General features: G+C 37.4%; 2 protein-coding genes across 2 annotated transcripts; one reads left to right on the top strand and one right to left on the bottom strand.

The window, feature by feature from the left end:
- Positions 1–3,343: 3,343 nt before the first annotated feature.
- LOC147853540 (uncharacterized) lies at positions 3,344–5,742 on the top strand. The gene is made up of 3 exons (XM_087332657.1): positions 3,344–4,420; positions 4,755–4,827; positions 5,198–5,742. The coding sequence occupies exons 1-3, from the start codon at positions 3,682–3,684 to the stop codon at positions 5,313–5,315; spliced, it is 930 nt and encodes a 309-aa protein (XP_087188783.1). The 5' UTR covers positions 3,344–3,681; the 3' UTR covers positions 5,316–5,742.
- Positions 5,743–8,606: 2,864 nt separating this feature from the next.
- Positions 8,607–13,464, bottom strand: LOC147853539 (glutamate--glyoxylate aminotransferase 1-like). The gene is made up of 13 exons (XM_087332011.1): positions 13,218–13,464; positions 12,287–12,352; positions 12,069–12,186; positions 11,878–11,959; positions 10,827–10,914; positions 10,572–10,730; positions 10,316–10,489; positions 10,016–10,147; positions 9,876–9,941; positions 9,590–9,654; positions 9,408–9,499; positions 9,162–9,318; positions 8,607–9,012 (listed from the first exon to the last, which is right to left on the bottom strand). Exons 1-13 carry the CDS (start codon positions 13,335–13,337, stop codon positions 8,889–8,891), a joined length of 1,443 nt encoding a protein of 480 aa, XP_087188137.1. The 5' UTR covers positions 13,338–13,464; the 3' UTR covers positions 8,607–8,888.
- Between the last annotated feature and the right edge of the window lie 5,582 nt (positions 13,465–19,046).

The raw sequence follows: 19,046 nt of genomic DNA, 5'->3' as shown, positions 1-19,046 counted from the left end.
AAATACTCCGAAGAAAATACATCTCAAACTTGTCTAGCTTCTATTTTCTCCAAGTAGACTATAGAATACATCATGCTAGAACCATATCTATGCTAAAGTTCAACATCTTCAACAAGTGTCATTAATCGGAGACAAATATATTTGTCCACAAGGATAAATTATTGTGATGAAAAGGACAAGTGATATGAACATATACATCTCCATATTATAAGGGACGTTGTTATCCATTAGTGAAATTGTCGAGACTCTAGTGTTAATACGCCCCAAGTAGTTACGTCTGTGTTCATGACATAAGAAGCCATAAAAGACTTATTCTTCTCTTTTTTACGAGGAATATATGCCTAAGACTTTTTACATCAGCCAAAATATGGAAGCCCCATGCCTTCTAAGCCACAAAGTTAACAATGCTTTCACTTCGAGACCATGTTATGTCGTTTTTCTCATGTTATGAAGTATCTTTCTTATACAAAGTAAAAAAAAAAATTCTATCGAACTTGCCTTGGTAGGACCAGTAAAAAAAAACCTCTATCAAACTTGCCTTGGTAGGACCCAATGGGAATCGCATAATGGGACAATCCTTCACACTAAAGGTTTTTATGCCCCTTTCGACCTTCCCTTTCGACCTTAGCTAATGACCTACATGTGTATATCTCTAATAAATGTAAAGTCTATTGCATCCAAGTAGAATATGCACATGCTCGTAGGGCATGCACATGCTTGTCATCCATTAATAATGGTGAGTAAGATATTTTCTATACACATACATGTCCACAGCAATATTATGCAATGAAATAAGATAGTCTACTAGAATCCAAGATAACTAAAAGAATTGCATTTGCCAAAATTGAAATCCTCATGAACTTTTAGGAGTTTTAGAAGTGAAGTTTCTATTGAAAAGCTTTCAAGTTCCGTGTCTTCCTAGATCTTTGGTTAACCATAAGGAGACTAAATGGAGAGGACATTCATTATCCCAGTCAATGACATTATTGTTTAGGGAATCTGGCATTGCATTTTATGTTTAATGCTGTTTTTTATTCATTTTTTGCATGGTGAACATTGTGGATCCACGGACCACTAGTAAAAATCTTCAATAATCATATATTGTTTGCCATACAACAACCTTTCAATTGGACTTTTGAACGGTGGAAAAAACATTAAGTCATCAAAAGGACACAAATAATGATAAAACTCGCCATGGAGTTAATGCTTTACAACTTTCCATGTTTCACTACAGATATTAATCTTGTAGGATATCTTACTATAGATTTTAGAAAGTTGATCACAACCAAGTTTTCAGCATGTGGTGAAATGACTATCTTGTTGAAAAACATGCATCTTGTGGGACCATGACATCATTATTTTAAGACACGAATACACTCTTTAGTTTAGGATACTGTTTGGTGCAATGTTGAGAGAAGGTCTTCGAAGTTCCCTTCTTATATCTTGAGTGATGCGCATATCGTACCAACTTTGCACATCAATTTCATACACCGATATCACGTATTATTCAAGAAAATGGAGTATGGTGTAGAAATAAGATGCAAAAGGCTAGAAGATTTGAAGAGCAATAGGATAGACCAATGAAGAGACAAAAGAAAGATCATTGGGGATACAAACTTATGCTCTTAGTTTTGCTTTTCGCAAACAAATATATTTGTTTCACCATGTTGAAAATGTAACAATGTTATATTAGCTTTTTTATTAAAGTCAAAAAAGGGTAAGCCATTGCTAATGGTATAACAAAGGAAACCCATTCAAGTTTCTTATGTTTGCCTTTCACCCAGAAAATATCTGTCCTTACATGTTATACTTTCAATGTCTCCATTGTTTGCCCATTCAATAGAGAAAAAGGATAAAGGAGTGAGCACTAACAACATATTAAACCATCCAACTTTTTGGCTCAATTAGTCAATCTTCGACATCATTGCCTATAACACCCATCATAAAAGTCCATACATGCGACATTGAAGATTAAGTGCCTTCACCGAACAGGAGTTTGTGACACAAACACATAATCATCAAAAGTTGCAATCACATTTTAATCATTAGCTAGTATTATAATTTGCATCACATGAAACAAACACTCGGTGTGCGTTGATTAAACTACCCCACTCAATAATTCGTTAAAGTTTTGCTTTCATCATTAATTTAACTGTGGAATGGGTCAAAATACATGACATGGGTCCCTTGTTTGTAACTTGGTGAAACACGAAGTAATGCCCAAATGCTACAATGTAAATACTAATAATTTAAAGGATTTTGTGTAAAGGGTATTGGTAAGAGGTCATTGTTAAGTTCATCTCATGGCTAAACTTGACATGTATCATGCGTGGGCACCTTAGCTACACATCTCCATCACATACCATGGTGGAATGGGAACGCCATTCATATTTGTGGTTGAAGGTCATATTATGTAACTTCCAAGCCTGTATGGAGGTCCTCTCAAGACCTCCCCCTCTCCAATCCTTCATCGTGGTCACATGGATTGCAAAGGAAATTGAAACAAGACCTTGTAAATGTTCAAGTTTGTAAGTGGGCCTCATAGGATGCAAATGTTTGAAGACAATTGACTTCATAGAAACCAACCTGACCCCAAAGGGAGCATGCCCCACATATAAATTCATCATGAAACCATCGATGTGGGTACCATCAAAGATGATCCATGAACCACACAAGCAAGGATGTATGGGCGAGCAAAGTTGGAGCACCCCAAAAAACTGCTCTTTCGGAGAATTCCTCCATTTGAACAATCTATAGGTGTACTCAAATGTCTTTAATTCTATGGGGCTTTGAACTTAGGTTTGTAAAAGCATACTTTTCTTATGGAGGTGGGGTGCGATGTGTGGAAATGTTGTGGTCAGGTTGGGCGAGTGATGTGGCAAGGTCCAGTTGCGGTCGTATGTGATGTGGCAAGGTTTGGATGGGTCACATGTGATGTGGCAAAGTCCAAAACAGTTCTAGCAGAGGCCGTGAATGACGTGGCCAGGTCCGGTTGGGTCGTATGTGATGTGGCAAAGTCCGGTTGGGGTGGGGGGTGTGTGGGGTGATTGATGGATGGCAATGGAGTGAGGTGGCAAGCTCCGATTGGCTGAGAGAGTTACATTGTGTGTGTGTGTGTGAGAGAGAGAGAGAGAGAGAGAGAGTTACGTTGTGTGTGTGTGTGTGTGTGTGTGTGTGTGTGTGTATGTGATAGAGAGAGCGCGCCGAGGCTGCGATAATTTTGTAAGAAATATAAAGAGCGGAAAAGAGAGAGAAGAAGAAGATGAAGAAGGAGAAGGAGAAAGAGAAGCTCCATTGCTTGCTTAAATCTCAGCTTTTTAACCCTATTTTATTTCTTTTCCTTTCACAGGTTTCCCTGTAATGCCCTTTCTTGCTCTCTGCTCTAACCCTAGCTCAAATTTCTTTAAATCATGCATATCTGACAAGAATCAGAAAGAAACAAATTCCCTAATCCTTCTTCTGTCCTTTTATTTTTTTATTTTTTCGTTTTGTTTTCCTTTTTTATCATCTAAAAAAAAAAAAGCCTGACATTCTCGTGTACAGAAATGAACTCAAATCCTCCATTTTAACGGCATTTGCTTGCTGAGGATGATGGTGAAGAAGCTTGTTTCTATGCAATAAGCCCTCTTTACCTCTTCTTTTGAACCACATTTTGCTTGATATCCTTATACCAAGAAAAAAATGGCTTCAATATATCATCACATGGTTGCTCATACAGATGTTAGCTATGGCATTCTACCTCCATCGAGAGAAGGCCTCTTGGAAATTCAACTTAACAAACTCATCAATGACTATCTTTTCTCAGACGGTGAAGAGAGAGCATCTTCTTCTATATCACTTGGTGCTGAAGCTAATGGATCTAATTTTGCTCTCAAAACTGGGTTGAGTTCGTCTTCTTCACATGAAATTAATGTTTGCAGTGTTGATGATAGTCAAACCGGAGTTCTCGAAACCCAAGTGTATAGTTCTTGTGAAAACATGAGAACGATACTGAGTTCTTATTCCAAACAAGATCTACAAATTTCTAGCATTGTGGAAGACATCTCTTCTTCTTCATCATCATCATCTTCTTCGAAATGTATGCAAGAGTCTTATAGATCTAAGACTACCGAAGAGAAGAGGGTGAATAACACAGTGCAATTGGCTAGACTTGGGACATTTCCATGCAAATCTAGTAATATTGAGAGTAAGGTGGATAATGTAGAGGTCAAGAACAACTCGAGAAAACCACCGAGGCCTCCGAATCGACTCATGAGGTGCTCCTCTGATACCATGCTCTTGCGCAGCTCAAGAAGTCTAAAGCTGGAACGGAGGAAGAAGATCATGTCGACATCTGGAGGAGGAAATGGTTCTGACACAAGCACGTCACTCTGGGCCCTCATTTTCACCGTCTTGTTTGCAATTGTCATGCTTGCACAAGGTAATGATACATCTATCCGAATGACTTCAGTTACATGTATATGACTTATACTGGTATATGTTGTTATGTATATGATTTTTCTGTATGTGTATGTGTATGTGTATGTGTATGTGTATGTGTATGTGTCACAAGACCAAAAGGACCTACTTCCCTTCCAAGTTTTCATGCATTGTTCAACAATAAAAGCTATATATATGTAGACACTAAAAGCTAATAAGGCAAGGTTCTAATCCGCAATATGGAAATCATAGTGGGAAAGAAATGTCTTAAGACTTGTTGTATATAACTTGATTACTATCCACACTATGCTTACAATAATGCTACTTATCTTCAGGACTTGGAGCCTCCCAGAGTGATGGTGGTGCGGTTTTGGGAGTTCTTCCAAGCAACGAATCTTCTGTTACAATGTAAGTGAGTTCTCATATAATCTCATTTTTGAATTTTGAGTCTAGAATTCGATTTTGTTTCTTGAGCTGGAGTGGAACAAAGAATTAGTTGGCACCTTGTTTGTAGCATTGCGATTGGTGCCATACTTCTAGAAATTTTAGTGTAATTAATGTATGCGTTTGAAGATTTTGGCAAACTTAAAGAGTTTTAGAGACTAACTAGGCATGCTAAGCTCTGGGATACTAAGATATGGCTTCACTCGTGCTTATGGTGCCCCTCATATTTTTTCTATCATTTTTAGCCAAATGTTCTTCCTGCATTATCTTTTGACAAATTGTTCTTTATTGAATGATGTATTTGTAATCCTTATCAATTGTCATGATGTTGTAGGAAACCTGATTTTCCGAACGAAGTTAGTATAGTGGAAGGTAGAAGACTCTACAACAAAGACAACTCCCAGAGGCATTATGAGCCGAAGCGGCATAGACGGATGCTCTTTGAAATTTGAGAAATCCACAAAGGGCTCCATTGTTGGTTTTGGAATCATAATGTGCAAAGCTGGGATAAAATGTAGATCGAAGACTTCGAATCATCTGAGGTGTTTTCTTCTGTATCGTCATGACATGAGGTTTTGTTTATTCAGTAGAATCATGACATAAGAGTGGTTTCTTTCATCTGGGTAGCTCCAACTTGTTTTCACGCAGGCTTTTAATTGTGGATGACTTCCATTTCATCATGTTACTTTAGCACAAGTAATCATTAAATTCATTTGTGAAGGATATTTGGAATTTTCTTATTGTAGACCAAAGAAGATGACACCTTCAGAGTAAAAATATTTTATTTAGATGGGTTGACCTAAGGTTGACAATTATGTAAAGAGGCACATATGGACCATATTACATGGGTTACTAATGTAAATTATATTTTCTCTATTATATGGTTGGTACAACGCTTTCCATGATTGTCTCTATTCATGTTTATTGGAGAACATTCATCAAGGCATTGAAACCCTTGCCTTGATTATCTGTACAATTAAAACGATTGACTATGACAGTATTGTTGTCAAGCGTATGCTTAAAATCTCAATTTCATGGTGTCAATGTCTAAAAGCAATGGGGGATCTTCATGCTATTAGCATTTTATGTTCATTTTGAGAACATTACACATAGTTGACTAAATAATTTTCCACGAGCCCAACGGTTAAATATTGCCTCATCTAAATTGAATGCATGCAGAGGCCTAATGAATCTCATTATACACGCTTGGACATAACGCTAAATCTCCAGCTAACTTAACCCTTTGCTAATTGCTTGGAAATGAGGGAAATAGTAAGAGAAAAGTGCCATTGAGTACAAAAACTCTTGTTGCATTCATATAAACTGAACTGCACACAGTGATTTCAATGAGTCAAACTGATAGATATTTAAGGCCTTACCCCCGCCAAGGGTGTGGCATGGCATTAGACAAGATAGTCTTCTAGTGAGCTAAAAGCTCGAAGGATTCAATAAAGATTGGGAGAGGAAGCAAGAAATGAACTAACAAAGTAAACCAAAAAGAAACTAACAAAAACAAAAATGTAAATAGAAGATTATGTAATTTAAAGATTTAACCATGACATTAGAGATAAACATATTAAGGTGACCAGCTCATTCGTAATTTAGTACATGACATGGCTATTTACACACAAAATAAAACCATACAAATTTAACTCTATAGTTAAGTAGCACGAAATGAAAATTTCCAAACAACTCGAGGATGGGTCACCAGATATTATTAACCCAGGATATGTGATTGATAAAATGCTTTTAACCATTATGAAACACGTCCTCGTAACTAGGTAATTAAGCATACTATGATTTATTTGACTATCAAGTCATAAAAGTGGACTTTTAAGTAAAGGGCAACCCCAACTTGATAGAAAATAGAACCTCGTTTCAAACTTGCAATATGCTAGTAAATATTAGGCTATGTCTCAATGATATGGTAACTCTTTATGTACTCTTTAGCCATGACTGATTTGTGTGAAAAGGATGAGAATGCATAAAGAAACATACACCCACATAACGCACAAGGAGGCACCCCTTACCATTATTAAAGTGAACATTATATATATATATTAAGAAACAGAAAACAACTTGACTTTATAAATATATTGCACATATAGATATTGACAAAATTCATTAAACTAGTCACATGGCACGACATGAATCGGTATGCATGTGGCCCTCTCCCTTGACAGATGCCTCTTGCCCAACAATGTCAATCTTTATAGAAACATGTGTTCGTTGATACCTTCGTATGCCTCTAGTATGATGAGCATGTGGATACGTTGTTGTAAAAGCAATGGTAATACATGTTTTGACAATATTTCATTACACAAATTAGTAAGTAAAGCGTCTTGACTTGGCCGCAATTTATTATTATGAACACTACTTTGATTGAGTGCATGAATACCAACCAAGGTTGTATAATGTACATGGCCAATATTTTATCTATACAATCCTCGAGGGTGCATGTCCATAGTCCAAGTTGAAACTACTTTTTTTCCTAAAGTAAAACATATTAACCTACAACGTGAATTTATAAATACTATGTCTTTTTCATGGGTGCAATGCATTTTCATATATACTCCAATGTGGAAAGCCCATTTATAGTATGGACCTTCCTTTTTCCTATATGCAAACTATGGAAACACGTGTTTCTTGACACTTTAGTATGTCTCTGACTCTCTCCAGTTTGATGAGCATGTGGATATGTTGTTGTTGTAAAAGGAATGGCAATGTAAGTTTTGACAATAATTCATGACACATATTAGTAATTAAAGCTTCTTGACTTGGGCCACAATTTATCATGATAAACAATACATTGATTGAGTGCATGAATACTAACCAAGGTTGTATAATCTACATGGCCAATATTTTATCTACACAATCCTCGAGGGTGCACGTCCAAGTTTTCTGAAGTAAAATACATTAACCTAGAGCATGAATATATAAATACTTATGTCTTTTTCATGGGTGCAATGCTTTTTTGTATGAACTCTCATGTGGAAAGCCCATTTCTAGTATGGACCTTCCTTTTTTCCATATGCAAACTATGATAACACACACCATTATACACAATCTTCTTGTTTGCTAGGAAAAAAGTTGATGTTTCCTATGTCCTATGTACATTAACTCAAGCCCGCAATGCATAATAGCATGCTTTAAAGTTCTAGGATCTCTAAAGGCATCCTCATTTGATCTTTCAAAGTGACACTCATAATCATATAGTCACCCTATTATGTTACTTTTTGCTCTTCCTACATTACAGTATATTAATTGACCATATCACCTTTGATATTGCTTAATTTTCAAAGTGCTTTCAAAAGCATAATGAGCCCTACAGCCATGTGGGAAAAAATAGACAAATCGATGGCCCAACTTATTTGTAACTCGATTGTTTTACCAAGCTATGTTTCAAGTGCAAATTCAGAAGCGAATGATGAGGGTTAACCAACTGTGTTATATGTCTAAATTATTGTATGCATTATAAACTTCCAAATATACCTAATCAATTTTGTATAATGTTATTAGACATTCTCCACTTCTATATGAGGAATGGAAAAACTTGAGCTAACATCACTTAATTCAACTTAGGTTGAACACTTGAAATGCCTCTACACATTCTGTAGCATAAGAGCCCTCGGAGTATTTAATAGAAAAGAACTAAATCCATCTCCCCTATCCCATGACAGCAATATTTTGATACAAGTTTACAATACAATGTTCAGATAAGGTTCATGAATCCATCCTGGAAGGCTGCTCAACATTATTGTGCATATATTTCTTAAAAGGTCTGATAAAGTTAGCAAAGGACAAACACTTCTATATATAGTTATAGGTCAAAACATAGACCAATAATGGAGTATTGAGTTTAAAAATACAAACCAAGAAGGGCCGAAGAATCGATGTAGCAAATAAGAGAGAATCAAAACATGTAGACCATATTTTCGGGTTCACATGTTAATTCTAGATTTTTCCAAATAGCTTACAATATAATTTTTATATAGACACCGCAATTTGCTTAGCTTCCTTAGGAATCACAACCTAGACACTGGACCCTCATATTGGGTCATGAACTCATCGTTGAACTTCTTGAACATGCCCATGATGTTTGGCATGTCTTCCTCAGACGGTAAGATCGTAGTTCTTAAATGGAAGGTACTGCAAAATCACATGATTTCATTAAAGTTTGAAGGCTCAACTTCTCAACTTTTATTATTAATAATCACAATAAAAGAGTTCTACATATATAGTTTTTATTGCTAATTACAAAAATAATTTTCAAGTGAAAAAAAACTTAAAATAATTACCCTTCCTTTTGACCAAATCCAGATCCCGGAACTGTTGATATTCCTGTTGCTTCAAGGAGCTTTATGCAATAGAAGACATCTGGTGCTTTTCCAGCACTCTTTGCCGCTGATATGGCACCTGGTGGAAGCTTAACCTTTGGAAATGAATACATGGCACCTGTAGAGGAAATTAGGTTAAGCCATGTATATGTTCCCATTAATGCAACAGTCAGGTGATCCAGTCATGATATGAGAGAAAATGAGTACCTTCGGTGAAATTGCAAGTAATATTTCTGCAGCTGTTGAAACCATCTGTCATGAGATGCGCTCGTCGTCTTAATGACTCCAAGATTGATTTGCTAGTGGGTGAAGAATAACAGAATTTAATTCTCAAAACTAAAAAACCAAATGGTTATAATTTATGTAAAACAGAAATTTGCAATGGAAACCTCTCTTCGACATATCGACGGTAAGACGCATCATTTGGCTTTGGTGGATTGACCATCAACCCCATCTATGAAAGGAGACACAAAAAACAGTCTATTCATCCATAAATTTACTTTGAGACCATTAGACAAATCAAGTAGCTATTTTTCTCCTAAAAGGTGACCTTTTACAAATTCATTTTGCAGAATCCTGCGGACTTGAAAATGATAGCATTATTCATTGCCCTACAAATGGCAATGGTAATGAAAGCTGGAGGAGAAAATACTTAGGTGTGAATTTTTTACTTACAAAAATTTGACCAGGTACATTCGGACTCAATGCAATGGAAGCCACTTTGTAAAGCTCATCAACTGTCTGTAATATATATTCATGTTAGAACTCTCAAAGATAATGGTAAGTGTAGAAATATTTGCATCTGATATAATAACCTTTGGAGGAATGTTTGTTAGCTCAAAGTATCCACCACGCTGACCACATTCACCCCAGTAGCCTTTCGAGACAGTATGAAATGATACCAGCTCAACTTCTTTGTTAATGGGAGACCCCATATCCATCAAAACCTATATATACACAACCCTTCAATAATTCTTCTTTCTTCCCTCCATCCCTATGAATCAAACTATCTATACATGCATACATGCATGCAAATTCACACAAACACCACTACTATCTACACACACACACTTCCAAACAAACATTTCTTAATGAATTCAAAAAAAAATCCTTACCTTCTTTGCGCTCACAAATGGTCTTTCATCCTGATATATATTTTGTTGGTATACTTCATCAGCCAGTAGCACAATACTTTCTTTGTGGCAAAAGTGGATAAGATCTTTAAGGTTGCGTTCAGACAAACACTGTCCTGTTGGGTTACCTGGATTGATGAAGACAAGTGCACGTACCTGGTATCTCATAGGTTGACATATGAATTCAATAAGCCAAAAGAAACATAATGTGATACAGACAAACAATAGAATTCCTTACAGTTATGCCCTTTGCACGAGCTATAGTGACTTGCTGTTTCAAATCCTCGATGTCCAAGCCCCAATTATTGTCCTCATTCAGATAATAAGGAACTAATGTCCCACCAACCAGCTGAATCGTAGCAGAATACAAAGGGTATTGCGGTATTGGGCAGAGCACCTAAATATTAACAAACAGGAGTATTGATTCAGAGTTCTACATTTTTTTGATATACCTAATCAGTTCAACTAAACAAGTGGAAAATATACTACATACACCATCCTTTTCGCCACGAACAATGACATTAAGAAGCTGCATCACACCTTTACTTGCACCATCCGTCAGAAATATGAGCTCTGGATCACTGATTAGTATAGATTCTCTCTCTCTCTCTCTCTCTCTCTCTCTCTCTCTCTCTCTCTCTCTCTCTCTCTCTCTCTCTCTCTCTCTCTCTCTCACACACACACACAACATACACTATGTTACTTGACATGACCTGGTCTCCACCGGTCAACTTTATCAACTGATCTTCACTCACCCTCTCTCTCTCTTGACGAATCATGCCTAACAAGGACAGCCAGAAATCCATGATTTTCAAGGACTCCTAATGACGACAGAGCCATTGCCAACAACTTTAGGAAAGCTCAATGTACCAGAAACAGAAGAAAATGTCACTTTGGAATGCCTTGTATATGAGGACATCAGGCATGATTTAAGAATTTCTACAATGTTGTGCTAGCTTTCAAGAACCACTAATGAGGATGGAATGATTGCTACAGACTCTAAATATGCTCTTATCTCATCTATTCAACCACAGAATCAAACCTGTGGAAGATATAAACAGTGAACTAAGGAAACAAGATTGGTTTTTCATTTCAACATTTACTTTTTCTTTCTGTTCTACCATTTTAAAATCCCTCATCTAAACAGCTGGGTTAAGTGCTTTGTAGTGATTGTTGGTTCCCCTGTGCACATTATATATCATGTCTCTCTTACCCCCTCCTGTGAATGTGCTCATGAGCTTATCAGTATGAATGGGATGACATGCACTGAACGCATGTTCCTTGTAATCTTCCATACTGATGCATCTTCACTCCCCTTACCACATAAACAGTACCCAAATACCTCAGCTGACATTTGCATCATGCATCAGATTTTTGTTCTGCTGTCAGCTCTGGGGTTCTTATTGCTATTTTCTTTAGCCTTTTTATCTGACATTTGGATCATGTATCATTTTGGCCTTCTGCAAATCTTCAATCCTCTCTATCCCCTACATATGTGTGCGTATGTTGAATGAATTGAATTTTTTTAGCATAAGAATATCAACCTTGGGTATCCATCTCGTCTGAGAAGGAAATCGGCAACTTCTTGCCTTATGCCAGGTAGTCCTCGTGAATCACTATAAGCACCTAGTGAGCAAATCAAGAAAGAGTACATATAAGTTGAAAACCTTTCACCTGTGAATAACATAAAATTTTAACCATTGCTGATAGAAATTTGAAAAGCAATGCCAATTACCAAGTCCTCCAGATGTGTATCCTAAATAACGTTTCGCTCTAGCAATAACATCAGGAGGGAAAAGGAGGTCCACATTGAGGTCATCCATCAGAAAGGGGGCCTGGCATAGTGCAATCACCTAAAACCAATGTAGAAATCGCAAATGGTTATGCTTTGCAGAAGTAAATTTCATAGTAAAAAGCACAGTCTAAAGGGTGTCAAGCCTCATGAGAACATACCTGGCGAGGAAATGTTAGGGGCTTCTGTCCCAAGGCATGGGGATTGCCAACATTAGTGAAGATAATCTGCACAAAAGATACCCATTTGCAATGAAATCCAGCAATTAAAGATCAATACCATAAATTCCTAGGTTTTCTTAAGATGGAGATCCCATGTGTGTGTGTGTGTGTGTGTGTGTGTGTGTGTGTGTGTGTGTGTGTGTGTGTGAGAGAGAGAGAGAGAGATGGTCTAATTTAATACTAAAAGATCCAATAATAGATGGAAACGAGATGAATGTCTTTTATTCTTAGGTCATCCACTAGATTGCAAAATAGAAAAGAAAAGATAAACTCATCAATACTCATACTTTTTTGAATGACTTTAGAGACTTATATCTAAACCTTTGTTCATGATCTCCCATATTACCATAATCTAAATAGTTTTTATGTGACTAGAACGGCCTAATCCTTACACCTTTGATTATAATAGTCTATGATCTTTTTTCCGCAGTACACAAATCCTTTTGATCATATATTCTTTCCATGAACGACCTAACCGTAGCTTTATCCATCAATATACAAATTGTTCTCAATGTGATTAAAGACCTACTCTTTGCATCTTTGATCATGATCTTTTGTAATCTATATATACATTAATTTTGACCATGACCTAAACATAGATTTTCCATAAACTACCTTTATCCAATATGATTCACAACCTAATTTTGACACCCTTTCATCCATAATCTTGTCATCGTGAACCAAGCAGAGCTTTTCTGACCAATGTACTTGTAATAGGAAATCGTTTTTACACATTTGATCATGGTCTTCCATGACATGAACATAGTTTGATGTCATCAATATATCCTTCATTCTTTTTCCCAATTTTGATTAGAAAGCCTATAATTTTACACCGTTTGATCGTAATCTTCACATGACTAGGAGCGCATACCTTCTTCCCTTCCTTTTGAAGCTCAGAGGCTCTGATGTAGAGTTCACCCCTCACAGCATAAACAAGCTTCTTGATGTTTTCATTGATATTATCAGGGTCCAAGACCTTAGTGGGCGCCATGAGAAGGTATGAGACAGAGACAGAGACAGAGACAGAGACAGGAGCAGAGATAACAGGGTCCTTTGGGCAGCTTTCTTGGCCAAACAGGTTTGGGCAGCCGCCCAATTGACTCCCCTCTCTCTCTATATATATAGGTTTGTGTGTATTTATTTATATTATCATATTTTTATAGTTAGATATCCTTACAAGATGTGGTTGTCTGAATTTTTATGGCTATATCTATATCCTCAATATTTTCCCATTATCTAAAAAGAGAGGGCTATGTGGTCTTTGTGTGTCACACATTTAGAGATCTCATATGGATGATGATGATGCTTGTCCGGGCGAAGCGAGAAGCATGAACTCAGGGACCCATAAATAGTGTGCTTCCATTTCAATCTCCTCCTCTTCATATACGCATCAACGTCGAGGGTATTGGAACTAAATCTAGCTCATGTGTTTTTCTTTTAAGGCCACTCAAATGCTTAAACTAGCAAGCATTCATCTTTGTGTTTGTGTGTGTGCGTGTGCGTAACAATTGGCAACGGTTCGGTTTGAACCGAACCGAACCGTGAAACCATGGCTTAACAGTTTCAACGGTTCGGTTTAGGGTTTTTAGAATAGTTCTTTTCGGTTTCAACAATCAGAACCCTAAACCCTAACCGAACCCTAAACCGTGGCTTAACCGAACCCTAAACCCTGAAATATGTGAAATGCACATACATACATGCACACCACTAACAATTGGCAACGATTTGGTTCAGTTTGAGAGGGTCCAAACCGAACCGTTTAAATTTTTTGAAACCTGACACAAACCACGAAACCGTTAAACCATTAAACCGTAAAAACCGCGGTTTCGTGGTTCAATTTCGGTTTTCAACATAGGTCTAATTTTTAATTTTTTTAAATTTATAATATTTCATTTTTTAAAATTTTTAACATTTTTTAGATGTTCCTAAAATGTCAAATAAGGTCTAAAAATGAAAAGATTGTTTAAAAACGATTTTTTAAATTTAAAAAAAATATAAAACTGTTAAACCGTTTAAACCACGGTTCAGTTCGGTTCAAACTGAACCGTTGCCGATTGTTACACACCACAATATTATAAAATTTTAAATTTTAAATTTGACCTAAGTTGAAAACCGAAACCGAACCACGGTTTCGTGGTTCAGTTTTGTTCAGGTTTCAAAAAATTTAAACAATTCAGTTCCAAACCGGTTCGTTTTGACCCCCTCAAACCGAACCAAACCGTTGTTGATTGTTATGTGTGCATGTGTGTGTGTGTGTGTGCGCGTGTGCGCGTGCGTGCATGTGTTTGTGTGTGACATGTCACTTCATATGATCGTCCATGTCTAATCCCTTTGATAAAATGTGTATGGCATATTGGGAGATTACATTAGGACAAAGGGAATGTATTGGTGGGAACTCAATCCCCTTCTAAATGTATTCATGTGCTATATATGGAATGAGTGAAATGTATTATGTATGGCGTATCATTACAATTGTTCAAAGGGTCAATCCTCAATCAATCGAAACATGGCTATCATGTTGGAGTTTGTTTGAGTAATATTATGGTATAGTTATATTTATGTGAGATTTCACACATATCTATATATTTATAGATTATTTAATTGTCAGGAAGGTTATTTATGGAAGGGAAATTTTTTGGGTCATTGGTACATATGTGCCAAATGGACCTCAAATGGCCTAGAGTTACGGCGATCTCTTATACAATTTGTGTGACATCTCTGGGTAGCTTTTTTTGGGCATTTAAGTATTGAATACCTAGCTAACACAAGAACACTTAGAGAATATAGCAATATTTGTTTGGTGGTAGCAAACAGCTCTTGACGCATGTTGGCATCCCCATTGAGGTAGTTTTTTGACACAATTCTGGCTTTAAAAATGCTTCATTAATAAATGAACATAGTGGAGTGGTCCAACATGTTCGTCATTTGTAAGGTTTATCGATCTTGCATAACGAAGCATTCTCTTATGGGTATTTTTGTCCCTTGACAATGTGTCGTTGTGTTAGATGAAGTGGCATCACTTGCGAAATCCACCCTTCACGTGACGATCACTAAATTCGCAAGGTACCTCATGCTTTATATGTTAGAGCACTATTACAAGAACTTTATTTTTTTGCCAAATAAAAAAAGAGTTAATGTATGTGTAAAAAATGTGTCGCAATATGTGGTTCACAATCACAACCTTTGGATAGATGATGATGTTGATCTATATCATCTTTGAGAGGCCAATATGATTGACATATGGGATCCAAAAAGTGCTACAAGAAAATGTTTGCTTATGTAGAGGGTATAACACATGTGGCTCATGGTTATTCGTAAGGTTGTAATGGAGTCCCCATTGCAACACAAGAGGCTCATTAAAGTATTGCACGAGAATATTCCTCTATATGATGTAGAGTGTCTAATGTATGTGGGCCATCCACTTTTCATAAAGTCTTCCTATGTGGAACTCTATACATATTTTCAATGCTTAAGAGACAATGGTTGTGCACTGGGTTATGTATAAGGATGTACTATCCTTGTCATGAAACCAATGATACTACATTCTAATGTAGGATTGATAAAGTGTTACTCTCCTTTGTTTGAGTAGAGTGTATATCATGCCTCGTTCATTTTCCAAATAAAGATTATACAAGAATCTCCTTTGTTTATGCAAAACATTTAACATGACATAGTATACTTCATAAGGTTAATCTTATGCTCAAGCAATGTATATTTATCTACCGGTCACCCTTTCTTATTCGGGGGTTCATTTCATCTTCAAGAAATTTGTCCTAAATCCGTAACTGTATTTTATTTAGAGAGGACTCATTGCATATTTGATTGTTTCTATGCACTTTTTTGTGTTTATCGAATCTTTGTTATTAGCAAGCATGGCATTTTAATAGGATACACCACATGGGTATATAATAACGGGTTATGGATTATAAATATTATCATATACCAATATGTGTAAGGGGCAATGGGTTGGGATGTTCAAGTGTTCGAGAAGAAAGGGAGGTATCGTGTTGCATGCAACATACATTGCTTTTCCACACATTATGAGGTAATATAATGCCTTGAAGATCGGATTACTGCCTATATTTGTGTTGATGATGTCATATAAAGAATGGGACAAACTAAGTGAATTCGTACATGATATTTTATTACTTAGACTTGGGGCTCTTCAAGCTTGCATGTGTTCAACCTAGTACTTTGAGGCAACTTCAATTACTTCAAACAAATCTACTATATGCATTAATAAAAGGTACGGGTAAGATTTTTAGTTTTTGTGTAAGTATACAAGGGGAATGTTTACAAGTTTCGTACATGGGAGAATTTCAAAATATTTATGCAAATATGTGATGCCTTTCCAAATGTTGACGTGTGCATGGGACACCTAACCTTATATTCGATGACCTATCATTCCTAGGCATCTTTCATGTGCAACATATTCCTCTTTTGTAACTCCCCATTCCTTATTAAACTACATACCAACATCTTTTATGGAGTTTTAGTAACTCCTCCACTCTTTTGTAGACTTTTCTAGAGTTCTTGTAATGCACCAACTAAATTTTTGTTGCAAAACACAAAAGCCATGCATGTTGCTACAATATAATGTTCAATGTACCCCCATCAATGAACATTTTTGTATTATGTTCTATGCACTTGTTTTTATTCTACATCCACTTCATATTAGCAAGCATTTTGTGTCTCTCCGACTATGTGTCAACAATAATTGTGATGTTGAGGTCTACTTGTCAACAATAATCGTTTCCAAACTTTGGGACATATTTCTATAAATAAAAAAAATTAGAGAGTAAATGGAAAAGATTCAATTCATTAGTATGGCACAAACTTCCTTACATGGATATCTTTCAATGATAAATCACAAACAATTATGAGAATCTCATGGCTTGATTGGAATGCGTTTTTTCATAGTATGTATGTCAATGCATTATTTTTGCATAGAAAGAAAGATATCTTACGTTTTCTAAGGCCAATATTGGCCCATGAATAGAGAGATTTTACTACAAGGTAGTAACCCCCCATCTAAACATTGACATATTCGCATTCGTGGGATTACCCATTCGAATGGGTGGTCAAGTATTCGTTTAACCCAAAAGAAGAAGAAGAAGAGTACACAAACTTATTTTTTTAAATTTCTTAGGATAAAAAAAAAGGAACTTGACAATAAATAGGGATAATAATAGAGGGACAATATATCTCATCCCCAAAGCGTCAGAGCGAAGCCTAGAGTTGCGCCAGTGGCGTCCAATCACGATCCTTAACACGGCATACAAGATACTCGCTAAAGTCCTAGCTCGGCGGCTAGCAAGCTTCTTACCGGACATCATACATGACAATCAAACTGGATTTGTCAAGAACAGGTGTATCTTTGATAATGTGGTGCTTCTTTGGGAAGCTATGGCATTGGCCGGCCGCTCCGTATCGAGCTCGACTATTCTGATGTTAGACTTCGAGAAGGCCTACGACCGGGTGTTATGGCCCTTTTTGGAAAATTTGATGCGAGCTTTGGGCCTACCTCAAAAATGGAGGAATTGCACTTTTGCACTCTATCGGATAGCTACGAGTAGCGTGTTGTTGGCTGGTTCTAGGGGACCCACCTTCCAACTACAACGCTCAGTGAGGCAAGGTTGTCCCCTAGCCCCATATCTCTATCTCTTTGTAACCGAGGCTTTCTTCGCCTACTTACAAGCACCAACCAGCGGGTTGCGGGGATTGCCCATCCCCAATGCGACTGAAGATTTGCTGTTATCTAAATATGCCGACGATACGTTTCTTTTATTGCAAGGTGATGAGGAGAATCTGCAGCAGGCTGAACATCTTGTCGAGGACTTTTGTCAGGCGGCTGGTGCCAAGATCAATTGGAATAAAACCCAAGGCCTATGGTTCAGCGAACAAGAGAAACCAAGATGGCAACCCCATGCCGATTTTATGTGGGTCCCTAATGGGACAACGTTCAAGTACCTTGGATTTACGATGGGGAGGTCAATCCCAAAGGGAGCGCAATTGGCCCACGTACAAGCCAAAATAAATAGGAAGTTGAACCAATGGAGTAGATCTAAACTATCCTTCGCTGGTAGGGTCCTTGTTGCGAACCAAGTGTTCCTCGCTACCATGTGGCATTCAGTCTCCTGCTGGATTATGGACCTTGCAGATCTGCACGCGATTAAGGCTGCCATCAGGGGGTTTATATGGTCAAGTAAGGACAACCCAAGGGCTGTTGCCAGAGTGTCATGGTGTTGGTTAACGCAACCGCGGGCCAAAGGGGGGCTTGGCCTCATAGACCCCTTAATGCAAAGTCGTTCATTGCTGGCTAAAATGGTGGTTCGCTGCCTCCTGCCAGGTAAGGGGTGTTGGAAGGTACTACTTCGCAACAGGCTGCAAGCAGGGACTCCCAAGTATGGTAGGCCTTGGCCCGACTCCTTGAATTGGTGTTGCACGAGCGGAGTCCCACCCAAGCTAGCTTGCCATCCGGAGGACAGGGTCACGAACTCCATCTTGCGGGCATGGTGCCATTTACGACAACATTTGGTCAAACACACCCCGGAGACATTGACCGAATGGACTAGACAACCACTATTTTGGAATCCTCACGTGTGAACAAGTGACGACACGATGTTAGGGCAACTTAAGGGCCTAACATGGGGAAAGCTGGCACAAACAGGCCTCCTATCTATAGACGATTGGAGAAGCA

This window comes from Azolla caroliniana, unplaced genomic scaffold (assembly GCF_043228905.1).
Source record: "Azolla caroliniana isolate FFs.n. ecotype wild unplaced genomic scaffold, voAzoCaro1.0.p SCAF_16, whole genome shotgun sequence".
In the NCBI taxonomy this organism is placed as follows: domain Eukaryota; kingdom Viridiplantae; phylum Streptophyta; class Polypodiopsida; order Salviniales; family Salviniaceae; genus Azolla; species Azolla caroliniana.
Note: the sequence above shows the minus strand (reverse complement) of the source record. Positions and strands in the feature narration are given on the sequence as shown.

What these genes read in the sequence shown, in the direction of transcription:
- LOC147853540 (XM_087332657.1), top strand. Translation starts at nt 3,682, where the DNA reads ATGGCTTCAATATATCATCACATGGTTGCTCATACAGATGTTAGCTAT. An exon ending in AATTGTCATGCTTGCACAAG is followed by an intron (nt 4,421 to 4,754) that starts GTAATGATACAT and finishes ACTTATCTTCAG; the next exon opens with GACTTGGAGCCTCCCAGAGT. An exon ending in AACGAATCTTCTGTTACAAT is followed by an intron (nt 4,828 to 5,197) that starts GTAAGTGAGTTC and finishes ATGATGTTGTAG; the next exon opens with GAAACCTGATTTTCCGAACG.
- LOC147853539 (XM_087332011.1), bottom strand. Translation starts at nt 13,337, where the DNA reads ATGGCGCCCACTAAGGTCTTGGACCCTGATAATATCAATGAAAACATC. An exon ending in AGACGAGATGGATACCCAAG is followed by an intron (nt 10,915 to 11,877) that starts GTTGATATTCTT and finishes TATACTAATCAG; the next exon opens with TGATCCAGAGCTCATATTTC. An exon ending in TTCGTGGCGAAAAGGATGGT is followed by an intron (nt 10,731 to 10,826) that starts GTATGTAGTATA and finishes GTTAATATTTAG; the next exon opens with GTGCTCTGCCCAATACCGCA.